Raw genomic sequence first — 27,539 nt, 5'->3', positions numbered from 1 at the left:
TACACGTTAAAGAAATTTAAGCCCAAATGGGGTTTAGTTAAATCCTCTACAATATGTGCTTTTATCCCTATGCAGCGAATTCACCATCTCATTGAAAACCCAACAACGAGGGTTCACTAAGTATTTCAGCATCTGTTTGTAGGAGTGACTGTTTGAGTGAAGTTTATAGTTGACCTTTGACTGGGATTATTAAAAGCACATATTGTATGTGCAAGGTTATTCTTCAAGTTTATGTGTGAGTTAAATTGGGGTTTTGGACATTTTATTGGTCTATGAAATACATTTCTGCTAAACAGAGACAGGCAGGCAGACTGTCAAACTGGCACCTTATTTGCTGGTTGGTTGATTAATTGTTAATTGGTTTGAATTTGTTTAAAAATGTATTTTATTAATAAATCAACATATAGAGAAGTGTAAGGGAAATGATATTACGATGTATCAACTGTTTATTTTTGTTGGTCAGCCCAAGTTTTTGAAATCTTTTTTTTTCGTGGAGGAGGGAGAGGTGGGGACTGAAGAAAAGGAAGGGATTAAAACCAACAAAGCAAAACTACAGGGTTTGTCCCGAAATGTGACGTCAGACAGAAGGACTCGCTTGTAGCGAGCGTTGACCGGCGCTGGATATCATTTGCACCGCACCGTTTTGCAATAATCTGAGCTCGTGGAATACGTTCTATTTTTTTTTACAAGAATGTCATTCTCATTTCAATGAAGTTGATATTGGAATCTCGTAATGAGGTGGCTTCTGCCGTGGATTCTAATAGTAGCCAGCACTCATCAGGTAAACATAAATTCTTTGATTTCATTCTAACGTTCAGACTAACTTTTGATTTATTTTATCTATAGTTTTAAAGATTACAGGTTATGAATTACAGATCAGAAGAATATGAGACATATACATGATCGCAGGTTGTGCACATCTATCCAGATTAGATTATTTAATTGCGTAATAACACAGAGACATTTTGTGCGCGGTGCGAATTACCAATAACCCATTATTGGTTTCTCATTGACACTGGGCTATAAACGTGTTGTCAATGTTAATCATACAATAGACCTCCTCAGAATCTGTCTCTGTGCTAGCGCTGAAACCCAGACAGTCATGAAACTGTTAGATTGGGCACTCCTCTACTCTCTCTTCCTCTCTTACCTCTACTCTCTCCTCTACTCTCTCTTCCTCTCTTACCTCTACTCTCTCCTCTACTCTCTCTTCCTCTCTTACCTCTACTCTCTCCTCTACTCTCTCTTCCTCTCTTACCTCTACTCTCTCCTCTACTCTCTCTTCCTCTCTTACCTCTACTCTCTCCTCTACTCTCTCTTCCTCTCTTTACTCTAGTCTCTCTTCCTCTCTCCTCTACTATCTCTTCCTCTCTTACCTCTACTCTCTCTTCCTCTCTTACCTCTACTCTCTCCTCTACTCTCTCTTCCTCTCTTTACTCTAGTCTCTCCTCTACTCTCTCTTCCTCTCTTACCTCTACTCTCTCCTCTACTCTCTCTTCCTCTCTTACCTCTACTCTCTCCTCTACTCTCTCTTCCTCTCTTTACTCTAGTCTCTCTTCCTCTCTCCTCTACTATCTCTTCCTCTCTTACCTCTACTCTCTCCTCCTCTCTTTACTCTACTCTCTTACCTCTACTCTCTCTTCCTCTCTTTACTCTAGTCTCTCCTCTACTCTCTCTTCCTCTCTTACCTCTACTCTCTCCTCCTCTCTTTACTCTACTCTCTTACCTCTACTCTCTCTTCCTCTCTTTACTCTAGTCTCTCCTCTACTCTCTCTTCCTCTCTTTACTCTAGTCTCTCCTCTACTCTCTCTTCCTCTCTTTACTCTAGTCTCTCCTCTACTCTCTCTTCCTCTCTTACCTCTACTCTCTCTTCCTCTCTTACCTCTACTCTCTCCTCTACTCTCTCTTCACTCTATAGTCTCTCCTCTACTCTCTCCTCTACTCTCTCTTCCTCTCTTTACTCTAGTCTCTCCTCTACTCTCTCTTCCTCTCTTTACTCTAGTCTCTCTTCCTCTCTCCTCTACTATCTCTTCCTCTCTTACCTCTACTCTCTCTTCCTCTCTTTACTCTAGTCTCTCCTCTACTCTCTCTTTCCTCCACTCTCTCTTCCACTCTCTCTCATTTTAGCTCAGCTAATGACAGGTCAGGTACTACCTCAGTACTCTCTCTGACTAATATCGTTTAAAGTGTGTTATTTGGTAGGTGTGGTTAAATGACCCTGGCCTGAGAGTTATTTATTTCTGTCAGTCACTAGTCCCATGGATTACTTTATAGGGGGAAACCAAACCACGAGCGGCAATTTGGTATTTGTGTCCATGGGGCTGGCTGATCCCTACCCTGCATTGATCTTCAGTCTACAATACTGCAGCTTCATACACAACTTTATCTTCATCTTTAGGTTGGTGGGGAAACTTAGTTTGGAAATGTGCCAGAGTGTTCCCCTCTGGAATCAAACATATTTCCCCTTGCTGTGGTCTGATGTCATGTACCACTGTTACAAATGTTCCTGGAAGAATGACTTCCTTCCACAACAAATTCGGGCTGAATGCAACTACAGGCCCCATTCCAATATAACTCCTGTCTACTGTATCACTATACTGGCTGGGTGGCCCCATAACTCCTGTCTACTGTATCACTATACTGGCTGGGTGGCCCCATCCCAATGTAACTCCTGTCTACTGTATCACTATACTGGCTGGGTGGCCCCATAACCCCTGTCTACTGTATCACTATACTGGCTGGGTGGCCCCATAACCCCTGTCTACTGTATCACTATACTGGCTGGGTGGCCCCATCCCAATGTAACTCCTGTCTACTGTATCACTATACTGGCTGGGTGGCCCCATAACCCCTGTCTACTGTATCACTATACTGGCTGGGTGGCCCCATCCCAATGTAACTCCTGTCTACTGTATCACTATACTGGCTGGGTGGCCCCATAACCCCTGTCTACTGTAACACTATACTGGCTGGGTGGCCCCATCCCAATATAACTCCTGTCTACTGTATCACTATACTGGCTGGGTGGCACCATAACCCCAGTCTACTGTATCACTATACTGGCTGGGTGGCCCCATTCCAATATAACTCCTGTCTACTGTATCACTATACTGGCTGGGTGGCCCCATAACCCCTGTCTACTGTAACACTATACTGGCTGGGTGGCCCCATCCCAATGTAACTCCTGTCTACTGTATCACTATACTGGCTGGGTGGCCCCATAACCCCTGTCTACTGTATCACTATACTGGCTGGGTGGCCCCATCCCAATGTAACTCCTGTCTACTGTATCACTATACTGGCTGGGTGGCCCCATAACCCCTGTCTACTGTAACACTATACTGGCTGGGTGGCCCCATCCCAATGTAACTCCTGTCTACTGTATCACTATACTGGCTGGGTGGCCCCATACCAATATAACTCCTGTCTACTGTATCACTATACTGGCTGGGTGGCCCCATAACCCCTGTCTACTGTATCACTATACTGGCTGGGTGGCCCCATAACCCCTGTCTACTGTAACACTATACTGGCTGGGTGGCCCCATCCCAATGTAACTCCTGTCTACTGTATCACTATACTGGCTGGGTGGCCCCATACCAATATAACTCCTGTCTACTGTATCACTATACTGGCTGGGTGGCCCCATAACCCCTGTCTACTGTATCACTATACTGGCTGGGTGGCCCCATCCCAATGTAACTCCTGTCTACTGTATCACTATACTGGCTGGGTGGCCCCATACCAATGTAACTCCTGTCTACTGTATCACTATACTGGCTGGGTGGCCCCATCCCAATATAACTCCTGTCTACTGTATCACTATACTGGCTGGGTGGCCCCATACCAATATAACTCCTGTCTACTGTATCACTATACTGGCTGGGTGGCCCCATCCCAATATAACTCCTGTCTACTGTATCACTATACTGGCTGGGTGGCCCCATCCCAATATAACTCCTGTCTACTGTAACACTATACTGGCTGGGTGGCCCCATCCCAATATAACTCCTGTCTACTGTATCACTATACTGGCTGGGTGGCCCCATCCCAATATAACTCCTGTCTACTGTATCACTATACTGGCTGGGTGGCCCCATAACTCCTGTCTACTGTATCACTATACTGGCCGGGTGGCCCCATCCCAATGTAACTCCGGTCTACTGTATCACTATACTGGCTGGGTGGCCCCATACCAATATAACTCCTGTCTACTGTATCCACTATACTGGCTGGGTGGCCCCATCCCAATATAACTCCTGTCTACTGTATCACTATACTGGCTGGGTGGCACCATAACCCCAGTCTACTGTATCACTATACTGGCTGGGTGGCCCCATACCAATATAACTCCTGTCTACTGTATCACTATACTGCCTGGGTGGCCCCATAACGCCAGTCTACTGTATCACTATACTGGCTGGGTGGCCCCATCCCAATACAACCCCTGTCTACTGTATCACTATACTGGCTGGGTGGCCCCATCCCAATATAACTCCTGTCTACTGTAACACTATACTGGCTGGGTGGCCCCATCCCAATATAACTCCTGTCTACTGTATCACTATACTGGCTGGGTGGCCCCATACCAATATAACTCCTGTCTACTGTATCACTATACTGGCTGGGTGGCCCCATCCCAATATAACTCCTGTCTACTGTATCACTATACTGGCTGGGTGGCCCCATCCCAATATAACTCCTGTCTACTGTATCACTATACTGGCTGGGTGGCCCCATCCCAATATAACTCCTGTCTACTGTATCACTATACTGGCTGTGTGAGGAGGGGATGTTAGTTGTTGGTGCACATGACCAATGACATAGGTAGTGATGATGAACCTGGAGCTGCTGCTGGTCTCTGCTCTGTGGGTTTGCAGGAATAGCACAACAAGGCTGACATGCCAAAGACCAACCCACCTGTATGACCCAGTATTTCATTAATGTTGTTCTGTCCATCCTACAGGTCATTTCCCAATATTCCACAGCCATGCCTCCCTTGACGGCGACCATAGAGCTGTATAACCGTACAGCGTACTGCAAATGGCCGTGCAAGTGTGCCAAGAGCGCCCCCCTGTGTCCGCCAGGGGTCAGTGTGCTGATGGATGGCTGTGACTGCTGTAAGGCCTGTTCCAAGCAGGTGGGGGAGACCTGCAACGAGGCCGACGTCTGTGACTACCATAAGGGACTGTACTGTGACTACAGCATGGACAAGCCGAGGTACGAAAAAGGAGTATGTGCCTGTAAGTGTCAGATAACTTTCCTCTTTGAGTTGTGACGTTGTACCATCTCCATCTGTGCTGTGAAGTCAGTTTGTAAATATAGATACAGTAATGAGAACGGACGTTGTTCTGATTCCACATCTGAATTGATGCATTTATTTCTTTGTGTGCCACAGTGCTTTGAGACTGGTCTTTCTTAAGGAAGGCGTTTGGAGCTGAAATGCCAACATTGAACAGTCTCAACTATAACCCGCTTGTTGTTTTCCTATGTATACCTATAGGGGATATACTGTGTAGCGCTGATTCTCATTATTTGACATGATCGATCAAACAGACATGGTGGGCACAGGCTGCGAGTACGACGGAGTGATCTACCGGAACGGACAGAGCTTCCAACCCAGCTGTAAGTACCGCTGTCTGTGTGTAAACGGCGCCATCGGTTGTGTGCCGCTCTGCACGGACTCCCATCCACCCCGGGTGTGGTGTCAGACGCCCAGGCTGGTCAAACTGCCGGGCCGATGCTGTAAGCAGTGGATCTGTGACGAGTCCAGGAAGACGCGCAAGGCAGCCCCCAGGCATGCAGAGATAGGTACACTACTACATTTTATGGGATGTATCTCAAATGGTACCCTATGTCCTATGTAGTGCACTACTTTTGACCAGAGCACTATGGGGTCCATTGGTTTCCCAGAAATTCTGTTTGGAAGATTCCTGAAATCAGGAAGGAATAAGCAGGGAATCCAGGAATCCTCCAACCAGGATTTCTGGAAAACCTGGGCATTTTTTGGGGGGAGGTTACCGGAATTTGGCATCCCAAATCAGGAGTCTGTTCGTCTGTTTATTTGGCAGTGCGCGCCAGCCACAATGAGGTCTGGCATAAGAACTGCATTACCCAGACCACCACTTGGTCCCCGTGTTCCAAGACCTGTGGACGTGGCCTGTCCCTGAGGATCTCCAACGCCAACGACCAGTGTGAGTTGATCAAGGAGTCACGCCTCTGCAACATCCGGCCCTGTGACGTCGACATCACCAAGCACATCAAGGTGAGAACATCTGTCATTCCTTATGCCCTAAATGGCACCCTATTCCCTATTAAAGTGTACTACCCATAGGGCTCTGGTCAAAAGTAGTGCACTATATAGGGAATAGGTTGGTCCCTGGTCAAAAGTAGTACACTTTATAAACACACACAATATCTCTCACTTTTGCTTTCAGTGAAACCAGGCCCAACTTCATCAACTCATGTATTGTGCATATAAACATGGTTAGAAAATCATATGGGTGACAAATGTTTTCTCAATACAGTTGAACATCATTTTGACCATTTTGACAGTGTAACAGTATTCTGACCCCATGTCAACCAATCATTTGTTGATTCTGACCCATGTTGACCTATGACCCCTCAGCCAGGGAAGAAGTGTCTGAACATCTACAGGGAGGAGCAGAGCCAGAACTTCACAATCTCAGGCTGCAACAGCAAGAAGCCCTACCGTCCAAAATACTGTGGTGTCTGCATGGCCACAGACGATCGCTGCTGCATCCCTTACAAGTCCAAGACTATCGAGGTGGAGTTTGAGTGTCCCAACGGAGCCACGCTGACATGGCAGGTGATGTGGATCAACGCCTGCTTCTGTAACCTCAGCTGCAGGAACCCCAATGACATCTTCTCTGAGCTGGAGCACTACTACGACCACAATGAGGTCATCAACTGACAACTGAGCAGCCTTGTCCGAGCCTGAACATACGGCCCATAGGGCAGGAGACCATCTCCTGTTTCTGTTGCATGAGGCAGTTTAGTGTACAAGTACAACCCCTGGGTAAGACGCTAGTCTGCCGCAGGGCCTTACCCAAATCCATCTCCTTAATGCTGAATGCCAAGCGTTTTTAGAGTCTTTGGTATGATTCGACTGGGGAGGACTGAGCAGAGGACAGATTCATTTAGGTTATTATTGACTCCAGCTTTACATTCCTTGGAATAAAGGATTGATGATTTGAATTAGATGTTCAAGCACCAGGCTGGAACAAAGCCTTCACACCCCTAAGGTCCCCAGGAGTAGGATTGAAGAAAATTGTAGTTGAACCCTGCCCAAACTCTTCATTATGATCTTGATTAAAAAAAACTATTTTTATTCACAGGGTTTATCAATTATTTAACCTCCATTCAATGAAGGGAAAAGGGATGTAGTTGTTTTTCAATTTTCTATTAAACATCTAAATATACACTGAGTGTACAAAACATTAAGTACACCTTTTGCCCTCAGAACATCCTCAATTCGTCAGAGAATGGACTCTACAAGGTGTCAAAAGTATTCCACAGGGATGCTGGTCCATGTTGACTCCAATGCTTCCCACAGTTGTGTCAAATTGGCTGGATGTCCTTTGGGTGGTGGACCATTCATAATACGCACGGGAAACTGTTGAGCGTGAAAAACCCAGCAGCGTTGCAGTTCTTGATACAAACCGGTGCACCTGGCACCTACTACCATACCCTGTTCAAAGGAGCTTACATCTTTTGTCTTACCCATTCACCCTAAGAATGGCACACATACACAATCCATATCTCAAGGCTTAAAAATCCTTCTTTAACCTGTCTCCTCCCTTTCATCTACGCTGATTGAAGTGGATTTAACAAGTGACATCAATAAGGGATCATAGCTTTCACCTGGATTCACCTGGTCAGCATGTCATGGAATGTTTTGTACACTCAGTATATTAGCGGAAGTTGATCATGTATTTGTGATGATACCGTAGTAGGACACAGGGGTCAAACATATTGTAATTATGCATCATATTCATATGGGGATAATCTTCTACCAAATTAGGGCATTAACCACTCGAGTGGTCATCCTGTTTTATACTCTTCTGTTTTGCTCATTTTGTGTCATGTCATTAAGCTTACTGTGTATGTACTGTTGTGCTCAAAACATTATGTCAAGTATTTTGTAGTTTACTGCACAGTATATCAGACAAGAGTCTCTCACATTTTCTCAGTTTTGCATTGATTTCCATTGACTCTTAGTGAACAATAGTGTTTGCCTCAATGTCTGTCAGTTATTATTTGAGCTCTACGAGGTTAAAAGTGTAGCAACTTTTTATTGATTGAAATTTGATTGAGATCAGCTCAATAAGTGCTGTCATTTATTTCATTGGTCAATACTCTAGTAAACCATGTACCATATCCATGTCATCATAAACAACAACAAACTCATCCAGGAAGTCACATTTGATTGGTTCAAATAAATACAAAGTATTAAGATTTGGGTAGTGACAAATCTTTTTTAAGTCATTTGGTATTTCTCTAATACAAAGTGGTACTATACATACATTGCATTTCTATATAATTTAAATCTTAATATAATCAGCTTTTCATAATTTGAAAGATTTGACCAAACATTAATACACAATCTTCTTATCTCAGGGCTTATTTAAGCGTCATCCTGGGGTGGCAGGTAGCCTAGTGGTTAGAGCGGCAGGTAGCCTAGTGGTTAGAGCGGCAGGTAGCCTAGTGGTTAGAGCGGCAGGTAGCCTAGTGGTTAGAGTGTTGGACTTGTAACCGAAAGGTTGCAAAATCGAATCCCCGAGCTGACAAGGTAAAAATCTGTTGTTCTGCCCCTGAACAAGGCAGTTAACCCACTGTTCCTAGGCCGTCATTGAAAATAAGAATTTGTTCTTAACTGACTTGCCTGGTTAAATAAAGGTACAAAAACAAAATCCTAGGATCACTGATAGTTAGTCATTATGATTTCTTTATGTATTACAGATATCTCATGTTATAAAAAAAAAAAAAAATAGGGAGTCGTCAATTTGATCCATCATCTAAAAACAGCCAGACAATCGCCACAGATGGCATTAACATCAGAACTGTCCATTACATGTTTATGGTTGTTGTGACATAAAAACAATACATATCAGAGATACTATTTCCACAGAGGAACATCCATACAGATTACATATCACCGAAATGACATACAGTATGACAACCGTTGGGTATAAACTCTATTACCCACAATGCAGTGAGAACAGAGTACAGATAGAGGACAGTATCATAGCAGTATGTTGTGGTTTATTGTCAGCAGCAACACAGGCAGTAGGGTAGACAGGACAGGACAGGGGTTATGAGGTTTGTTGTCAGCAGCAACACAGGCAGTAGGGTAGACAGGACAGGGGTTAGGAGGTTTGTTGTCAGCAGCAACACAGGCAGTAGGGTAGACAGGACAGGACAGGGGTTAGGAGGTTTGTTGTCAGCAGCAACACAGGTAGTAGGGTAGACAGGACAGGACAGGGGTTAGGAGGTTTGTTGTCAGCAGCAACACAGGCAGTAGGGTAGACAGGACAGGGGTTATGAGGTTTGTCAGCAGCAACACAAGCAGTAGGGTAGACAGGACAGGGGTTAGGAGGTTTGTTGTCAGCAGCAACACAGGCAGATGGGTAGACAGGACAGGGGTTATGAGGTGTGTTGTCAGCAGCAACACAAGCAGTAGGGTAGACAGGACAGGACAGGGGTTATGAGGTTTGTTGTCAGCAGCAACACAGGCAGTAGGGTAGACAGGACAGGACAGGGGTTATGAGGTTTATTGTCAGCGGCAACACAGGCAGTAGGGTAGACAGGACAGGGGTTATGAGGTGTGTTGTCAGCAGCAACACAGGCAGTAGGGTAGACAGGACAGGGGTTAGGAGGTTTATTGTCAGCAGCAACACAGGCAGTAGGGTAGACAGGACAGGGGTTATGAGGTGTGTTGTCAGCAGCAACACAGGCAGTAGGGTAGACAGGACAGGGGTTATGAGGTTTGTTGTCAGCAGCAACACAGGCAGTAGGGTAGACAGGACAGGACAGGGGTTATGAGGTTTGTTGTCAGCAGCAACACAGGCAGTAGGGTAGACAGGACAGGACAGGGGTTATGAGGTTTGTTGTCAGCAGCAACACAGGCAGTAGGGTAGACAGGACAGGACAGGGGTTATGAGGTGTGTTGTCAACAGCAACACAGGCAGTAGGGTAGACAGGACGGGTTATGAGGTCAGGGTTTAGGGACACTGGGGCTGTGTCCCAAATGGCTCCCTATTTCCCACATTGTGCACTACTTTTGACGTCAACAGTAGTGCACTATAAAGGAAATAGGGAGCCATTTAGGAGACAACCTATGACCTTTCAGTGACCAGGGCACTAGCAGGCGTCCTCAGTCTTCCTGCTGGACATGACAACGGTCTGATCTACGGTGCTGTTAGATACATTCTCCATGGACACATCGGTGTGCTCCCGGGCAGGCTGGTTGTCGTTGGTGTGAGAGCGGCTCCTGCTGCTGTCGCAGGAGGCGATGCTGGAGCCTGAGGCGGTGCGGGACCTCACCAGTCTGGTCATGCTGGCTGAGGACACTAAGGGAAGGAAGGAGAGACAGTTAGCATAGAATAACTAACATCACATAGCATAACTAGCATAGCATACATCTTTTTTTAATGTTTAGGGGGTAGATCAGCTTTAATACTGCAGATAGATTGTCACTTCCACCCTATTCCCTATATAGAACATTGCTTTTGACCAGAGCCCGGGGGCTCTATTCTATCCGTATCACGGAAATTCCGTGTTACAGCATGATTGAAATTTAAAGGCAATGTTTCCACATTAGCGGAGATGGCATTCATGGTAAATGCTACACACAGTACGTCGCCTCAACTGGAAATTACCTTTACATTTCTAACGCGCATCTGTAACGCTTCAGCGACACAGTTTGAATAGAGCCCCTGGTCTTAGTGGAGGGGACAACAATGATCAACAGTGTCATAGAAAGTGAATAGTCTGGGTACACCAGGAGGCTGGTTGCTACATTTTAGTTCTTGTTCTTCAGTTCTCTCTCAGTGCATGCTGACAACAGCTTCTGTGGAGTGGAAACATTGTGTGTTTGGGTGCAGGGTTAGTGGAAACATTGTGTGTTTGGGTGCAGGGTTAGTGGAAACATTGTGTGTTTGGGTGCAGGGTTAGTGGAAACATTGTGTGTTTGGGTGCAGGGATAGTGTGGAAACATTGTGTGTTTGGGTGCAGGGATAGTGGAAATGTGTGTTTGGGTGCAGGGATAGTGTGGAAACATTGTGTGTTTGGGTGCAGGGTTAGTGGAAACATTGTGTGTTTGGGTGCAGGGTTAGTGGAAACATTGTGTGTTTGGGTGCAGAGTTAGTGGAAACATTGTGTGTTTGGGTGCAGAGCTAGTGGAAACATTGTGTGTTTGGGTGCAGGGTTAGTGGAAACATTGTGTGTTTGGGTGCAGGGATAGTGTGGAAACATTGTGTGTTTGGGTGCAGGGTTAGTGGAAACATTGTGTGTTTGGGTGCAGGGTTAGTGGAAACATTGTGTGTTTGGGTGCAGAGTTAGTGGAAACATTGTGTGTTTGGGTGCAGAGCTAGTGGAAACATTGTGTGTTTGGGTGCAGGGTTAGTGGAAATGTGTGTTTGGGTGCAGGGATAGTGTGGACACATTGTGTGTTTGGGTGCAGGGATAGTGTGGACACATTGTGTGTTTGGGTGCAGGGTTAGTGGAAACATTGTGTGTTTGGGTGCAGGGTTAGTGGAAACATTGTGTGTTTGGGTGCAGGGATAATGTGGGAACATTGTGTGTTTGGGTGCAGGGATAATGTGGGTGCAGGGTTAGTGGAAACATTGTGTGTTTGGGTGCAGGGATAATGTGGAAACATTGTGTGTTTGGGTGCAGGGATAATGTGGAAACATTGTGTCCAATTAGATCCATTATCCTAAGCTGATACTTACTGTAACCCATGAGACTTACTGTAACCCATGAGACTTACTGTAACCCATGAGACTTACTGTAACCCATGCCCTGGATGAAGTACTTGAAGGCCTCTGTCAGTTTGCCAGGCTGGCTCACCTGGGGAAGTCCTCCACAGTCAGCCATCTGATTGGACAGAGACAAAAGATCATTGGCCGAAAAACCGTCATTTGAACTTAACCCTTTCTCACTATCAATCACATGTATTGTTCTTGGATGGTCAATGACATTGTAGTTCCGGATCTTTACTTACAAAGTACTTTTGAGAGTAATATTAAGTGTTACTTCTGTCTGAGCCACACATTAAACTCACCTTGAGCAGTGTGGTCTGTGTTGGGTTAAGCTTTGCGTTGCTCTCGACCACAGCCTCGACTGCAGGGGAGCTGTCTCCCACCACCAACAGAGCAGGGCACCTGCAGGAGTCAGCAGGTTAATTAGCTACTTAACTAATAATGTTCATAGTCAACATCATAACTAATACTGATGCTCAATACCATAACTAATACTGATGGTCAATACCATAACTAATACAGATGGTCAATACCATAACTAATACTGATGGTCAATACCATAACTAATACTGATGGTCAATACCATAACTAATACTGACGGTCAATATCATAACTAATACTGATGGTCAATATCATAACTAATACTGACGGTCAATATCATAACTAATACTCGTAGTCAATATCATAACTAAAACCCATAGTCAATACCATAACTAATACTGATGGTCAATACCATAACTAATACTGATGGTCAATACCATAACTAATACTGATGCTCAATACCATAACTAATACTGATGGTCAATACCATAACTAATACTGATGGTCAATACCATAACTAATACTGATGGTCAATACCATAACTAATACTGATGGTCAATACCATAACTAATACTGATGGTCAATACCATAACTAATACTGATGGTCAATATCATAACTAATACTCAGTCAATACCATAACTAATACTGATGGCCAATACCATAACTAATACTGATGGTCAATACCATAACTAATACTGATGGTCAATACCATAACTAATACTGATGGTCAATATCATAACTAATACTGATGGTCAATACCATAACTAATACTCGTAGTCAATATCATAACTAATACTGATGGTCAATACCATAACTAATACTGATGGTCAATACCATAACTAATACTGATGGTCAATACCATAACTAATACTGATGGTCAATACCATAACTAATACTGATGGTCAATACCATAACTAATACTGATGGTCAATACCATAACTAATACTGACGGTCAATACCATAACTAATACTGATGGTTAATATCATAACTAATACTGATGGCCAATATCATAACTAATACTGATGGTCAATACCATAACTAATACTGACGGTCAATACCATAACTAATACTGACGGTCAATACCATAACTAATACTGATGCTCAATACCATAACTAATACTGATGGTCAATACCATAACTAATACTGATGGTCAATACCATAACTAATACTCAGTCAATACCATAACTAATACTGATGGTCAATACCATAACTAATACTGATGGTCAATATCATAACTAATACTGATGGTCAATATCATAACTAATACTGATGGTCAATAGCATAACTAATAGTGATGGTCAATACCATAACTAATACAGATGGTCAATACCATAACTAATACTGATGGTCAATACCATAACTAATACTGATGGTCAATACCATAACTAATACTGATGGTCAATACCATAACTAATACTGATGGTCAATACCATAACTAAAACTGATGGTCAATATCATAACTAATACTGATGGTCAATACCATAACTAATACTCGTAGTCAATACCATAACTAATACTGATGGTCAATACCATAACTAATACTGATGGTCAATACCATAACTAATACTGATGGTCAATATCATAACTAATACTCGTAGTCAATACCATAACTAATACTGATGGTCAATACCATAACTAATACTCAGTCAATATCATAACTAAAACCCATAGTCAATATCATAACTAATATTCAGTCAATATCATAACTAATACTCAGTCAATATCATAACTAATACTCTGTCACTTTTGTTGTATAAAGGAGCGGACCAAAGTGCAGCGTGTGTATCGTTCCACATCTTTATTTATCTGTGAAACTATGCAATACATACAATAAACTAATAAACAAAAACAACAAACCGTGACGAAGACGTGCAACATACACTAATTCAAAATAATCTCCCACAAAACCTAGTGGGAAAAACAACAACTTAAATATGATCTCCAATTAGAGACAATGATAACCAGCTGCCTCTAATTGGGAATCATACAAAACCCCAACATAGAAAAAATTAACTAGAACCAACATAGAAATAAATAAACTAGACAAAACCCCCTGTCACGCCCTGACCTACTCTACCATAGAAAATAAAAGCTTTCTATGGTCAGGACGTGACATACTCGTAGTCAACATCATAACTAATACTCGTAGTCAATATCATAAATAAAACTCATAGTCAATATCATAAATAATACTCAGTCAATATAATAACTAATACTCGTAGTCAATATCATAACTAATACTCATAGTCAATATCATAACTAATACTCGTAGTCAATATCATAACTAATACTCGTAGTCAATATCATAACTAAAACTCATAGTCAATATCATAACTAAAACTCATAGTCAATATCATAACTAATACTCGTAGTCAATATCATAACTAATACTCGTAGTCAATATCATAACTAAAACTCATAGTCAATATCATAACTAATACTCGTAGTCAATATCATAACTAAAACTCATAGTCAATATCATAACTAATACTCGTAGTCAATATCATAACTAATACTCGTAGTCAATACCATAAATAATACTCGTAGTCAATATCATAACTAAAACTCATAGGCAATATCATAACTAATACTCAGTCAATAGGCATAACTAATACTCAGTCAATATCATAACTAAAACTCATAGTCAATATCATAACTAATACTCGTAGTCAATATCATAACTAAAACTCATAGTCAATATCATAACTAATACTCGTAGTCAATATCATAACTAAAACTCATAGTCAATATCATAACGAAAACTCATAGTCAATATCATAACTAATACTCGTAGTCAATATCATAACTAATACTCGTAGTCAATATCATAACTAAAACTCATAGTCAATATCATAACTAATACTCGTAGTCAATATTATAACTAATACTCGTAGTCAATACCATAAATAATACTCGTAGTCAATATCATAACTAAAACTCATAGGCAATATCATAAATAATACTCAGTCAATAGCATAACTAATACTCATAGTCAATATCATAACTAATACTCGTAGTCAATATCATAACTAATACTCGTAGTCAATATCATAACTAAAACTCATAGTCGATATCATAACTAATACTCGTAGTCAATATCATAACTAAAACTCATAGTCAATATCATAACTAATACTCGTAGTCAATATCATAACTAATACTCGTAGTCAATATCATAACTAATACTCGTAGTCAATATCATAACTAAAACTCATAGTCAATATCATAACTAATACTCGTAGTCAATATCATAACTAATACTCGTAGTCAATATCATAACTAATACTCAGTCAATATCATAACTAAAACTCATAGTCAATATCATAACTAATACTCGTAGTCAATATCATAACTAAAACTCATAGTCAATATCATAACTAATACTCGTAGTCAATATCATAACTAAAACTCATAGTCAATATCATAACTAAAACTCGTAGTCAATATCATAACTAATACTCGTAGTCAATATCATAACTAATACTCGTAGTCAATATCATAACTAATACTCGAAGTCAATATCATAACTAAAACTCATAGTCAATATCATAACTAAAACTCGTAGTCAATATCATAACTAATACTCGTAGTCAATATTATAACTAATACTCGTAGTCAATATCATAACTGAAAGGATCATGAGTAGCTAGGGCCCTGAGTTTCCCTAGTCAAGTCATGTGGCCAGGTAAGAGTCCGGGTCCTGATGCTGAGTCGGTCCGTGTGACGTACTTCAGAGTTCTGGCGTTAATGTTTCCCCTTGGGACAGGCCTCTCGATCTCCAGGCCCCTGCGGCTCTGGTAGGACTTGAAGAACTGGGCCAGGTTGGACTGGTTGACATCATTGGTGATGTGGTTGCGGTATGTGGCGATCAGATCAGGGTTGTTCTGGATCTCCTCCTATTGCGCAAAGAACAAATCTCAATGGTAACGCTTTCTATGATGTACATACTTATAATGCATTATAACATAGTTAAGGTGTTAGTGCTACTATAGTTCCTGTTTCTATCTAACCCTTACCTTTCCAAACATGTGGTTTAGAACATGATCAGGCAGTGCTTGGATCCAGCCAGTCATCTGAACAGAGAGAGAGTTGGGAGTTTACAGTGGTGTGTGCAGGCTCCTCCAAGCCAGGCTCTGAGCAAACACAAAGGACATTAAAGCATATTTCTACATAATCCCCTAAGAATTTAACTCTATCAGAGTAAATCAGCATGTCACCATGAGCTTAGCCTGAAAGACGCACAATGTGGATTGTTATGTTGGAGGGTCTTAATAATAATAAAAACCAAATACAGATCTTGCATATTCTTTTATTTACATTTTCAAAAGCACTTAACCTTGTTAGTTATGTTAGTTATGCTATGTTATGTTAATTATGCTATGGTATGCTTTGCTCTGTTAGTTATGCTGTGCTATGTTATGTTAGTTATGCTATGCTATGTTACGCTAGTTATGCTATGCTCTGTTATGTTAGTCATGCTATGCTATGTTAATTATGTTATGTTATGCTATGTTATGTTAGTTATGCTATGCTATGTTAATTATGCTATGTTATGTTAGTTATGCTATGCTATGTTAGTTATGATATGCTATGTTAATTATGTTATGTTATGCTATGTTATGTTAGTCATGCTATGTTATGTTAGTCATGCTATGCTATGTTAGTTATGCTATGCTATGCTACCTTGTGTGTAAGTGAATCTATCACGCTCTCGGCACGTGCATTGATGTTGATGAGAACAAGTCCCTCAACCTTATCTGGATGGTTCAGCTGTAGACAGGAAGAATAAAGAAATGAAGAACATAGCACAACCCATTTGGGACATATTTAGGATTCAGAGAGCAGGAAACAACCACAACATTAACTTTGTTGTGATATCTACTATAAGCTTCATTGTTTCAGTGGTTAGTCTAACTTGAGGATAACCATCACACAGGCTATTCAGTGTCTGTACAGTACAGAACAGTGTAGATGTGTACAAACAAAATAACATTCCAAAAGACACTTTAATAATGCCACTTTAATCATGTTTACATATCTTGCATTACTCATCTCATATGTATATACTGTATTTTATACCATCTATTGCATCTTGCCTATGCGCTCTGTCATTGCTCATCCATATATTTATATGTACTGTATATATTCTTATTCCATTCCTTTACATAGATTTGTGTGTATTAGGTAGTTGTTGTGGAATTGTCAGATTACATGTTAGATATTGCTGCACGGTCTGAACTAGAAGCACAAGCATTTCGCTACGCTCGCAATAACATCTGCTAACCATGTGTATGTGACCAATAACATCTGCTAACCATGTGTATGTGACCAATAAAATTTCATTTGATTTGCTTGGCAATAAAAATGATCAAGATTGTGTTGTCAGTATCAACACTGTGGTATGTTGAAGGACTTTTACTGGGTTTAAATCCTAGTTAAATTATGGCTGTTCAATTTAACAAAAACAGAAGAGTTCAACAACAACATAAAATCCACTCACAGCAAATTTAGCGAGGACGTAGGCACCAGCACCGCTGCCCAGTCCAATGATACTCTTAAACCTGAACGGAAACAAGAAGAGGTTTGATGGGAGTTTGAAGCTTCTAATAGGAAGAGGATGTAAACCTCTATGTGAATGTAATTTCATTTATATTTAGTTATCCACATAATAAATGTGTTTTTGATCCCGTAGGGTAACACTTGAAAGCATTTATTAAAACAGGTGTTTCTCAATTGTAAAACAAATCAATCATAAGGGAAATCTTGCCAAGTTAAATAAAGGTTAAATATACACTACCGTTTAACAGTTTGGGGTCACTAAGAAATGTCCTTGTTTTTGAAAGAAAAGCACATTTGTTGTCCATTAAAATAACATCAAATTGATCAGAAATACAGTGTAGACATTGTTAATGTTGTAAATGACTATTGTAGCTGGAAACAGCAGATTTTTTATGGAATATCTATATAGGCGTACAGAGGCCCATTATCAGCAACCATCACTCCTGTGTTCCAATGGCACGTTATGTTAGCTAATCCAAGTTTATCATTTTAAAAGGCTAATTGATCATTAGAAAACCCTTTTGCAATTATGTTAGCACAGCTGAAAATTGTTCTGATTAAAGAAGCTGGCCTTCTTTACACTAGTTGAGTATCTTGAGCATCAGCATTTGTGGGTTCAGGCTCAAAATGGCCAGAATCAAAGACCTTTCATCTGAAACTCATCGGTCTATTCTTGTTCTGAGAAATGAAGGCTATTCCATACGAAAAAATGCCAAGAAACTGAAGATCTCGTACTCCTCCCTTCACAGAACAGCGAAACTGGCTCTAACCAGAATAGATAGAGCTGGCCTTCTAGGCAGAGTTCCTCTGTCCAGTGTCTGTGTTATTTTGCCCATCTTAATATTTTGTTTTTATTGGCCAGTCTGAGATATGGCTTTTTCCTTTGCAACGCTGCCAGGAAGGCCAGCATCCTGGAGTTGCCTCTTCACTGTTGACGTTGAGACGGGTGTTTTGAGGGTACTATTTAATGAAGCTGCCAGTTGAGGACGTGTGAGGCGTCTGTTTCTCAAACTAGACACTCTAATGTAGTTGTCCTCTTGCTCAGTTGTGTACAGGGGCCTCCCACTCCTCTTTATTTTCTGGTTAGAGCCAGTTTGCTCTGTTCTGTGAAGGGAGTAGTACACAGCGTTATACGAGATCTTCAGTTTCTTGGCAATTTCTGGCATGGAATAGCCTTCATTTCTCAGAACAAGAATAGACAGATGAGTTTCAGAAGAAAGGTCTTTGTTTCTGGCCATTTTGAGCCTGTAATCGAACCCACAAATGTTGATGCTCCAGATACTCTTTTGAACGGTAGTGTATATATTAAATAATATTTATATTGATTTTGGACTGCACTGTTGCGGGAGCTTGTCAGTACACATTTAGCTGCACCGTTTATACCTGCTGTAAACTGTGTATATGACGAATAAACGTTGATTTGTGATTTACCGAAAGTGCTTGAGGACCTGAGGGAGAGTCTCAGAGAGCTGGTCCATAGAGGGGTAGGTGTACCTGCAGCGCAAGACCAGAACACAAGTTACCTCAAGTGCTCCTCATCATCACTAACATGATACAAGTCATGGATGTGTCCTAAATGGCACCCTATTCCCTTTATAGTGCACTACTTGTAGGTAGTGCACAATATAGGGAATAGGGTGCCATTTGGGTGCCGCATAATGTTATTGTGTCAAACTAGTCTCTCAAACATGTTGTTGTTGTTGACATGTTTCAAATAAATGTATCATCCATTTGTTATTATCTGTTGGTGCCTTTTCACTGTATTTCTACCCTGTGAATATCATCTCTTTTCTCACTGGATACTTCTTCTACCTGGACATTCAGGTAGAGTGACCTACAGTAGCCTAGCAGTGACCCAGTCCCCGATGTTGACTGTTTAAGAGTCTTGTGGACCAGGTGCCATGTGACAGTGGATTAGCATGGCAGGCAGCTGCTCTTAGTCCTGCTGTCCGCTAACACTAATAACAGATGGGACTAAAACCCAGTGTCCACTAACAACAGATGGGACAAGATCCCAGTGTTCACTAACAACAGATGGGACTAGATCCCAGTGTCCACTAACACTGACAACAGATGGGACTATATCCCAGTGTCCACAAACAACAGATGGGACTAAAATCCAGTGTCCACTAACAACAGATGGGACTAGATCCCAGTGTTCACTAACAACAGATGGGACTAGATCCCAGTGTCCACTAACACTGACAACAGATGGGACTAGATCCCAGTGTCCATTAACAACAGATGGGACTAAAACCCAGTGTCCACTGACAACAGATGGGACTAGATCCTAGTGTCCACTAACAACAGATGGGACTAGATCCCAGTGTTCACTAACAACAGATGGGACTAGATCCCAGTGTCCACTAAGACTAACAACAGATGGTACTAGATCCCAGTGATCACTAACAACAGATAAGACTAGATCCCAGTGTTCACTAACAACAGATGGGACTAAATCCCAGTGTCCACTAACAGATGGGACTAGATCTCAGTGTCCACTAACAACAGATGGGACTAGATCCCAGTGTCCACTAAGACTAACAACAGATGGGATTAGATCCCAGTGTTCACTAATATAATAATATTTTGAAGATAAATACACAACGCAGAGGACGAGAGGACTAGAGTTAATGATCAATAGGAGTTGGTTTTCAGTTCAACATCTGTTTAGAATCTGTGGAATGTCACTCCTGAACTCAGAGCTACGTGTGTCACGTTTTCATTGGTCTGTACATTGACTTGGGAGCAGGATACTTGTTATTTGGCCATTGGCCAAGTTGTACTGCAAGGACTTCTGATTGGTCAACCCCAGGCTAGAGTGGGGGGGGTTATAAATGGCATCCTGTTCCTTTGTTCAGCGGAGAAAAGCTGAGGACAGGGGAGACTGAACATCTAACTCTCAGCATAACATGTTTGATTTGTCCTTCTCAAATAAACCTATTTTTCTCCCCCTGATCTGCTTTGTAGTTTGTGTTATTGAAGAATAACATCAATTATCAACACTAACAACAGATGGGACTAGATCCCAGTGTTCACTAACAACAAATGTGACTAAAACCCAGTGTCCACTAACAACAGATGGGACTAAAACCCAGTGTCCACTAACAACAGATGGGACTAAAACCCAGTGTCCACTAACAACAGATGGGACTAGATCCCAGTGTTCACTAACAACAGATGGGACTAGATCACAGTGTCCACCAACACTGACAACAGATGGGACTAGATCCCAGTGTCCACCAACACTGACAACAGATGGGACTAAAACCCAGTGTCCACTAACAACAGATGGGACTAGGTCCCAGTGTTCACTAACAACAGATGGGACTAAATCCCAGTGTCCACTAACAGATGGGAATAGATGTCAGTGTCCACTAACAACAGATGGGACTAGATCCCAGTGTCCACCAGCAACAGATGGGACGAGATCCCAGTCTCCACTAACAACAGATGGGACTAGATCCCAGTGTTCATTAACAACAGATGGGACTAGATACCAGGGTTCACTAACAACAGATGGGACTAGATCCCAGTGTTCACTAACAACAGATGGGACTAGATCCCAGTCTCCACTAACAACAAATGGGACTAGATCCCAGTGTCCACTAAGACTAACAACAGATGGGACTAAATCCCAGTGTCCACTAACAACAGATGGGACTAGATCCCAGTCTCCACTAACAACAGATGGGACTAGATCCCAGTGTTCACTAACAACAGATGGGACTAGATCCCAGTGTTCACTGACAACAGATGGGACTAGATCCCAGTGTCCACTAACAACAGATGGGACTAGATCCCAGTGTTCACTAACAACAGATGGGACTAGATCCCAGTCTCCACTAACAACAAAGGGACAAGATCCCAGCGTTTACTAACAACAGATGGGACTAGATCCCAGTGTCTACTAACAACAGATGAGACTAGGTCCCAGTGTTCACTAACAACAGATGGGACTAAATCCCAGTGTCCACTAACAGATGGGACTAGATCCCAGTGTCCACTAAGACTAACAACAGGTGGGACTAGATCCCAGTGTCTACTAACAACAGACGAGACTCGATCCCAGGGTTCACTAACAACAGATGGGACTAAATCCCAGTGTCCACTAAGAGATGGGACTAGATCTCAGTGTCCACTAACAACAGATGGGACTAGATCCCAGTGTCCACTAAGACTAACAACAGATGGGACTAGATCCCAGTGTCCACTAAGACTAACAACAGATGGGACTAAATTCCAGTGTTCAGTAACAACAGATGGGACTAGATCCCAGCCTCCACTAACAACAGATGGGACTAGATCCCAGTGTTCACTAACAACAGATGGGACTAGATCCCAGTGTTCACTAACAACAGATGGGACTAAATCCTAGTGTCCACTAACAACAGATGGGACTAGATCCCAGTGTTCACTAACACTAACAACAGATGGGACTAGATCCCAGTCTCCACTAACAACAAATGGGACAAGATCCCAGTGTTCACTAACAACAGATGGGACTAAATCCCAGTGTCCACTAACAGATGGGACTAGATCCCAGTGTCCACTAAGACTAACAACAGGTAGGACTAGATGCCAGTGTTCACTAACAACAGATGAGACTAGATCACAGGGTTCACTAACAACAGATGGGACTAGATCCCAGTGTCCACTAACAACAGATGGGACTAAATCCCAGTGTCCACTAACAACAGATGGGACTAGATCCCAGTCTCCACTAACAACAGATGGGACTAGATCCCAGTCTCCACTAAGGATAACAACAGATGGGACTAAATCCCAGTGTCCACTAAGACTAACAACAGATGGGATCTGTGCCATGTGAAATCATTGGATCTGACTAATTTGTTTCTATTCATTTTCATGGTACACTAACAACAGATGGGACTAGATCCCAGTGCTCACTAACAACAGATGGGACTAGATCCTAGTGTCCACTAACAACAGATGGGACTAGATCCCAGTGTTCACTAACACTAACAACAGATGGGACTAGATCCCAGTGTTCACTAACAACAGATGGGACTAAATCCCAGTGTCCACTAACAGATGGGACTAGATCCCAGTGTCCACTAAGACTAACAACAGATGGGACTAGATCCCAGTGTTCACTAACAACAGATGGGACTAGATCCCAGTCTCCACTAACAACAAAGGGACAAGATCCCAGCGTTTACTAACAACAGATGGGACTAGATCCCAGTGTCTACTAACAACAGATGAGACTAGGTCCCAGTGTTCACTAACAACAGATGGGACTAAATCCCAGTGTCCACTAACAGATGGGACTAGATCCCAGTGTCCACTAAGACTAACAACAGGTGGGACAAGATCCCAGCGTTTACTAACAACAGATGGGACTAGATCCCAGTTTCTACTAACAACAGATGAGACTCGATCCCAGGGTTCACTAACAACAGATGGGACTAAATCCCAGTGTCCAGTAACAGATGGGACTAGATCTGTGTCCACTAACAACAGATGGGACTAGATCCCAGTGTCCACTAAGACTAACAACAGATGGGACTAGATCCCAGTGTCCACTAAGACTAACAACAGATGGGACTAAATTCCAGTGTCCAGTAACAACAGATGGGACTAGATCCCAGCCTCCACTAACAACAGATGGGACTAGATCCCAGTGTTCACTAACAACAGATGGGACTAGATCCCAGTGTTCACTAACAACAGATGGGACTAGATCCTAGTGTCCACTAACAACAGATGGGACTAGATCCCAGTGTTCACTAACACTAACAACAGATGGGACTAGATCCCAGTCTCCACTAACAACAAATGGGACAAGATCCCAGTGTTCACTAACAACAGATGGGACTAAATCCCAGTGTCCACTAACAGATGGGACTAGATCCCAGTGTCCACTAAGACTAACAACAGGTGGGACTAGATCCCAGTGTTCACTAACAACAGATGGGACTAGATCCCAGTGTCCACTAACAACAGATGGGACTAAATCCCAGTGTCCACTAACAACAGATGGGACTAGATCCCAGTCTCCACTAACAACAGATGGGACTAGATCCCAGTCTCCACTAAGGCTAACAACAGATGGGTCTAAATCCCAGTGTTCACTAAGACTAACAACAGATGGGATCTGTGCCATGTGAAATCATTGGATCTGACTAATTTGTTTCTATTCATTTTCATGGTACACTGAGGACGGCAACCACCAGAGAATCTTCAACTCAATAACCCCCCTGCAAAGCACAAATTCATGCTGCTAATTGAGGTTGGCACTGGTCACTCACTCAGTGGAGAGAGTGGAGGCACCCTCATGCTGCCCAGGGGCATCAACGTGGCACACGGCAAAGTGCCTCATGATCTCCTGCATGTCCTCGTGGCTGAACAGGGGGTTGAAGCACGACTTGTCTAGACACACAGGAGAATATAAGACAAGTTCAGCCAAGTGCTCCTAAATGTTTTTTATTTTTTATTGTGCATTGTTGCTTTTGAAATTGACATTGAATTGAATAGAACAACCATATGGGACTGTACACAGATCATGACATGCAAGCCTGAATTAACATATTAAAAACAAGTAATTTGCTTAAAGTTCTGTTTGTCATCAAAGCGCTGTGCACTCACTGGTTTAGATGCATATCAATATGGAATGGAACTTAGCTCTTAGCCAGATGTGCACAATAACAATAAACTAAACTTAAGATCAACTGGATAGCCCAGACAGGGCTCTCTCACAACAACAACAAAACATACAGTTCAGTCCAATATCATGGAAGGTCATGATGACGGGGCGGCTGCCCTTGGGAACCCCCTTCATGGTGCAGTGGACCTGTCCAAACTGAGTCTCCACGTCATCCTCCTGCCATGACAAAACAACTTTGGTTACACAAACCCCACAACTATAACTGTTCCCAACCCTTTTCGGTTACTGTACCACCAACTGAATTTTGCTTTGCCCGGATTACCTCGTGCATTTTACCAGTAAGCTTTTCAAGTAACCCCTGTGGATAGGCCAAGTACGGACAGCTCATAATAATGGCTGACCCTGCGCAAATGGAATGGCATCGAACCATGTGTTTGATGTATTTGATACCATTCCACTGATTCCGCTCCAGTCATTACCACGACCCCGTTCTCCCCAATTAAGGTGCCACCAACCAATGTGGTCCCATTGTAGAAAAGGCTGTCATTTTTCTCACACTCTTTAGTTAACAGGCTAAGCCATAGAGATGTGTAGAGGTCTCTACGTATTAGTGTTCAATGGCGCTGCCCATGTTATTCAGGATTTTGGGCATTAGAGATCTCTATACATCTCTATGCTCTGTGTACACCTGCAACCCATTTCATTTGTTAAATAGCGGAGTTCCTTTGTCTTTTAGTTCAGAGCCAAATAACCCGTGCAGTTGTGAAGAACTCTCCTGTGTTTATCCTTTTATTTCTGTTATCTGTGCCTCACAGTATCCAACCACACAAACAAGTCAGTAATGGAAACTGAATGGATTATGATTTAAAGAAGAACAAATAAACGGGAGCATAGACTCTCTAAAACGCAACCTCAAGTCTCTCTCCTTATCCTCTAACCAGGACACCTGCTCCTATGTCAGCTCCTACCTCACCCAGTACATTTAGAATACTGGGGCGGCAGGTAGCCTAGTGGTTAGTGTGTTGGACTTGTAACTAAAAGGTTGCTAGATCGAATCCCTGAGCTGACAAGGGAAAAATCTGTTGTTCTACCCCTGAACTAGGCCGTCATTGAAAATAAGAATTTGTTTTTAACTGACTTGCCTAGTAAAATAAAAATATTTAACCTACCCTAACACCCATGAACAAGTTGTTCCTACCAAAACCACACTGCTCTGCACAGGGTTTTCTCTTCATCAATTAGTCCTTCTTTACATTCTGTGTAGTTACATACTGTACATAACTGGTACATTGTTACAGAGCACCAACCTACTTGCAGCTGTTACTTACCATGATGTAAATCCATATGTTTTAGGTGTTGATACGTACCCTAAAGCCAACCATAAGTCTAGTAACTGCCCCTGTCAGCCCCTGAAGGACAAGACAAAATCAATCTCATTAACCACAGACTACCCATAAATCAACTTGTTGGAGTGAGGTGTTAAAGTCTGTTTTATCAAAATGGGCATCAACAGAAAAAGATAGAGAGTCTATCCTTAATGATAACCTAGAGAGTACAACTTTTGACCAGAGCATTATTGGCCCTGGTCAAAAGTCATGCACTAGAAAGGGAATAGGGTAACATATGAGATCTTTGTATAATCTGCAACAGTACGGTTTTAAGAAACTTCAGTCTTCGTCCCAAATGGCACCCTATATAATTGTTCTGAATGTTTTATTCCTGCCTATGTATTTTGAATGACCTGTGCACCATTCAATCTAAACTGATATCCAGAACTTTCCAGGTGTATAAAAAACTAAACGACTCACAGGAAGTAGGTTAACGTTGACCTGCGCCTCATTTTCCTCCAGGTCAACCTCATCCAGCTCCACCAAAGAGGGGATCTGCTGAGAAGCCTGTTGATGTTGATGAGCACCCTGTTGAAAAAAAAAAACGTTGCACAAAATACTCATAGTTACTTCCCAACTGGCACCCTATTCCCTATATAGTGCACTACTTTTGACCAGGGCCAAATGGTCTCTGGTCAAAAGTTGTGCACTTCATTGGTAATAGGGTGCAGTTTGGGAAGAAGCCTAAGGAAACCATTAACCAACATATAAAATAAACATCAATTTAACATTTTAAATTGATAGCAAAGGATTTGTTATACAGTGGGGATTTAGGTATTAAATTGGCTGCATTATTCTGTAACGCTGCTGTAGGCTTATTTGCCCATGTCAACCAACGGAAGCATCAAGCAGCATCTGTTCAAGTGGCATTTGCCATAACACCCATTTGCCATGATGTTGCGGACCATATGTGTCAGTGTATCAGTGAACAGATTACAGCAAATGTGTTTATTTACACTGGGTTTATTTTATGAATTAGCTAAAAGGGTAGCCTACTACACATCCTGATGTTTGTCAGCCATTGCGCACGTGTGAGCGCGCAAAAGTTTCCGGCGCATGAGCGACTTTCGGCTTGTGACGGGCATTCAGAGTCTTTTCAGTGAGCTGGCTCATTTGTCTCCGTTCACGTAAAAGAACCGGTTCATTTGTCTCTCAAACAGCTATTCGTTCAAAATTCTTCAAAATCGACCTAGAACCATGAAAAAGGTGCGAATATCCAATGTAAAGCACAAAAGGTAGGTTACCATTATGTCAGATCAAGTACATTTTTACCTGGCCAAATTATTAGATGGCCTGCAAAGAAATGACCAGATTGACACGCTCTCCCGACTATTTATAGTTTTTTTGCAGTGAAGATTCACTGTCTTTAGGAAAACATTTTTAGCTCAATAAGCAGTATGCAAATCAGGGAGCCAAAATAAGGACCCATCATCACTACTACCTGCCAGTATCTCATCATCTCATCATCATCATCATATACATACGCATACCCGTTCTTTATACCTCAGTGACACATACCCACCTTCCTAGACATGACGCTCGGTCGATGGTACGGATGTGTTGGTTGAAAATCGAAAAGGCACCAAGATTCTTAACTTCCTCAATTGTTTCCTTGGCAACTCTGACAGAGAC

General features: G+C 42.1%; 2 protein-coding genes across 2 annotated transcripts; one reads left to right on the top strand and one right to left on the bottom strand.

Moving 5' to 3' along the window:
• The first annotated feature begins 570 nt into the window (after window positions 1-570).
• On the top strand, window positions 571-8,478 carry LOC106597021 (CCN family member 4). Its single transcript, XM_045719264.2, has 5 exons — window positions 571-781; window positions 4,967-5,243; window positions 5,557-5,811; window positions 6,072-6,265; window positions 6,629-8,478. Exons 1-5 carry the CDS (start codon window positions 734-736, stop codon window positions 6,932-6,934), a joined length of 1,080 nt encoding a protein of 359 aa, XP_045575220.1. The 5' UTR covers window positions 571-733; the 3' UTR covers window positions 6,935-8,478.
• Window positions 8,479-10,344: 1,866 nt separating this feature from the next.
• Window positions 10,345-27,539, bottom strand: LOC106591325 (protein NDRG1). Its single transcript, XM_082975921.1, has 13 exons — window positions 27,430-27,539; window positions 26,328-26,435; window positions 25,887-25,928; window positions 24,630-24,735; window positions 24,164-24,284; window positions 19,320-19,382; window positions 17,830-17,890; window positions 17,013-17,099; window positions 16,346-16,402; window positions 16,059-16,225; window positions 12,308-12,407; window positions 12,033-12,120; window positions 10,345-10,592 (listed from the first exon to the last, which is right to left on the bottom strand). The coding sequence occupies exons 1-13, from the start codon at window positions 27,439-27,441 to the stop codon at window positions 10,384-10,386; spliced, it is 1,221 nt and encodes a 406-aa protein (XP_082832047.1). The 5' UTR covers window positions 27,442-27,539; the 3' UTR covers window positions 10,345-10,383.

Source organism: Salmo salar, chromosome 05, assembly GCF_965601325.2.
Source record: "Salmo salar chromosome 05, fSalSal1, whole genome shotgun sequence".
Lineage (NCBI taxonomy): Eukaryota > Metazoa > Chordata > Actinopteri > Salmoniformes > Salmonidae > Salmo > Salmo salar.
This window is presented reverse-complemented; position numbering and strand designations above follow the sequence as displayed.

What these genes read in the sequence shown, in the direction of transcription:
- LOC106597021 (XM_045719264.2), top strand. Translation starts at nt 734, where the DNA reads ATGAGGTGGCTTCTGCCGTGGATTCTAATAGTAGCCAGCACTCATCAG. An exon ending in TAGTAGCCAGCACTCATCAG is followed by an intron (nt 782 to 4,966) that starts GTAAACATAAAT and finishes TCCATCCTACAG; the next exon opens with GTCATTTCCCAATATTCCAC. An exon ending in CGAAAAAGGAGTATGTGCCT is followed by an intron (nt 5,244 to 5,556) that starts GTAAGTGTCAGA and finishes TCGATCAAACAG; the next exon opens with ACATGGTGGGCACAGGCTGC.
- LOC106591325 (XM_082975921.1), bottom strand. An exon ending in CCATGATATTGGACTGAACT is followed by an intron (nt 24,285 to 24,629) that starts GTATGTTTTGTT and finishes CTGTGTGTCTAG; the next exon opens with ACAAGTCGTGCTTCAACCCC. An exon ending in CATCCAGGGCATGGGTTACA is followed by an intron (nt 10,593 to 12,032) that starts GTAAGTCTCATG and finishes TCCTTCCCTTAG; the next exon opens with TGTCCTCAGCCAGCATGACC.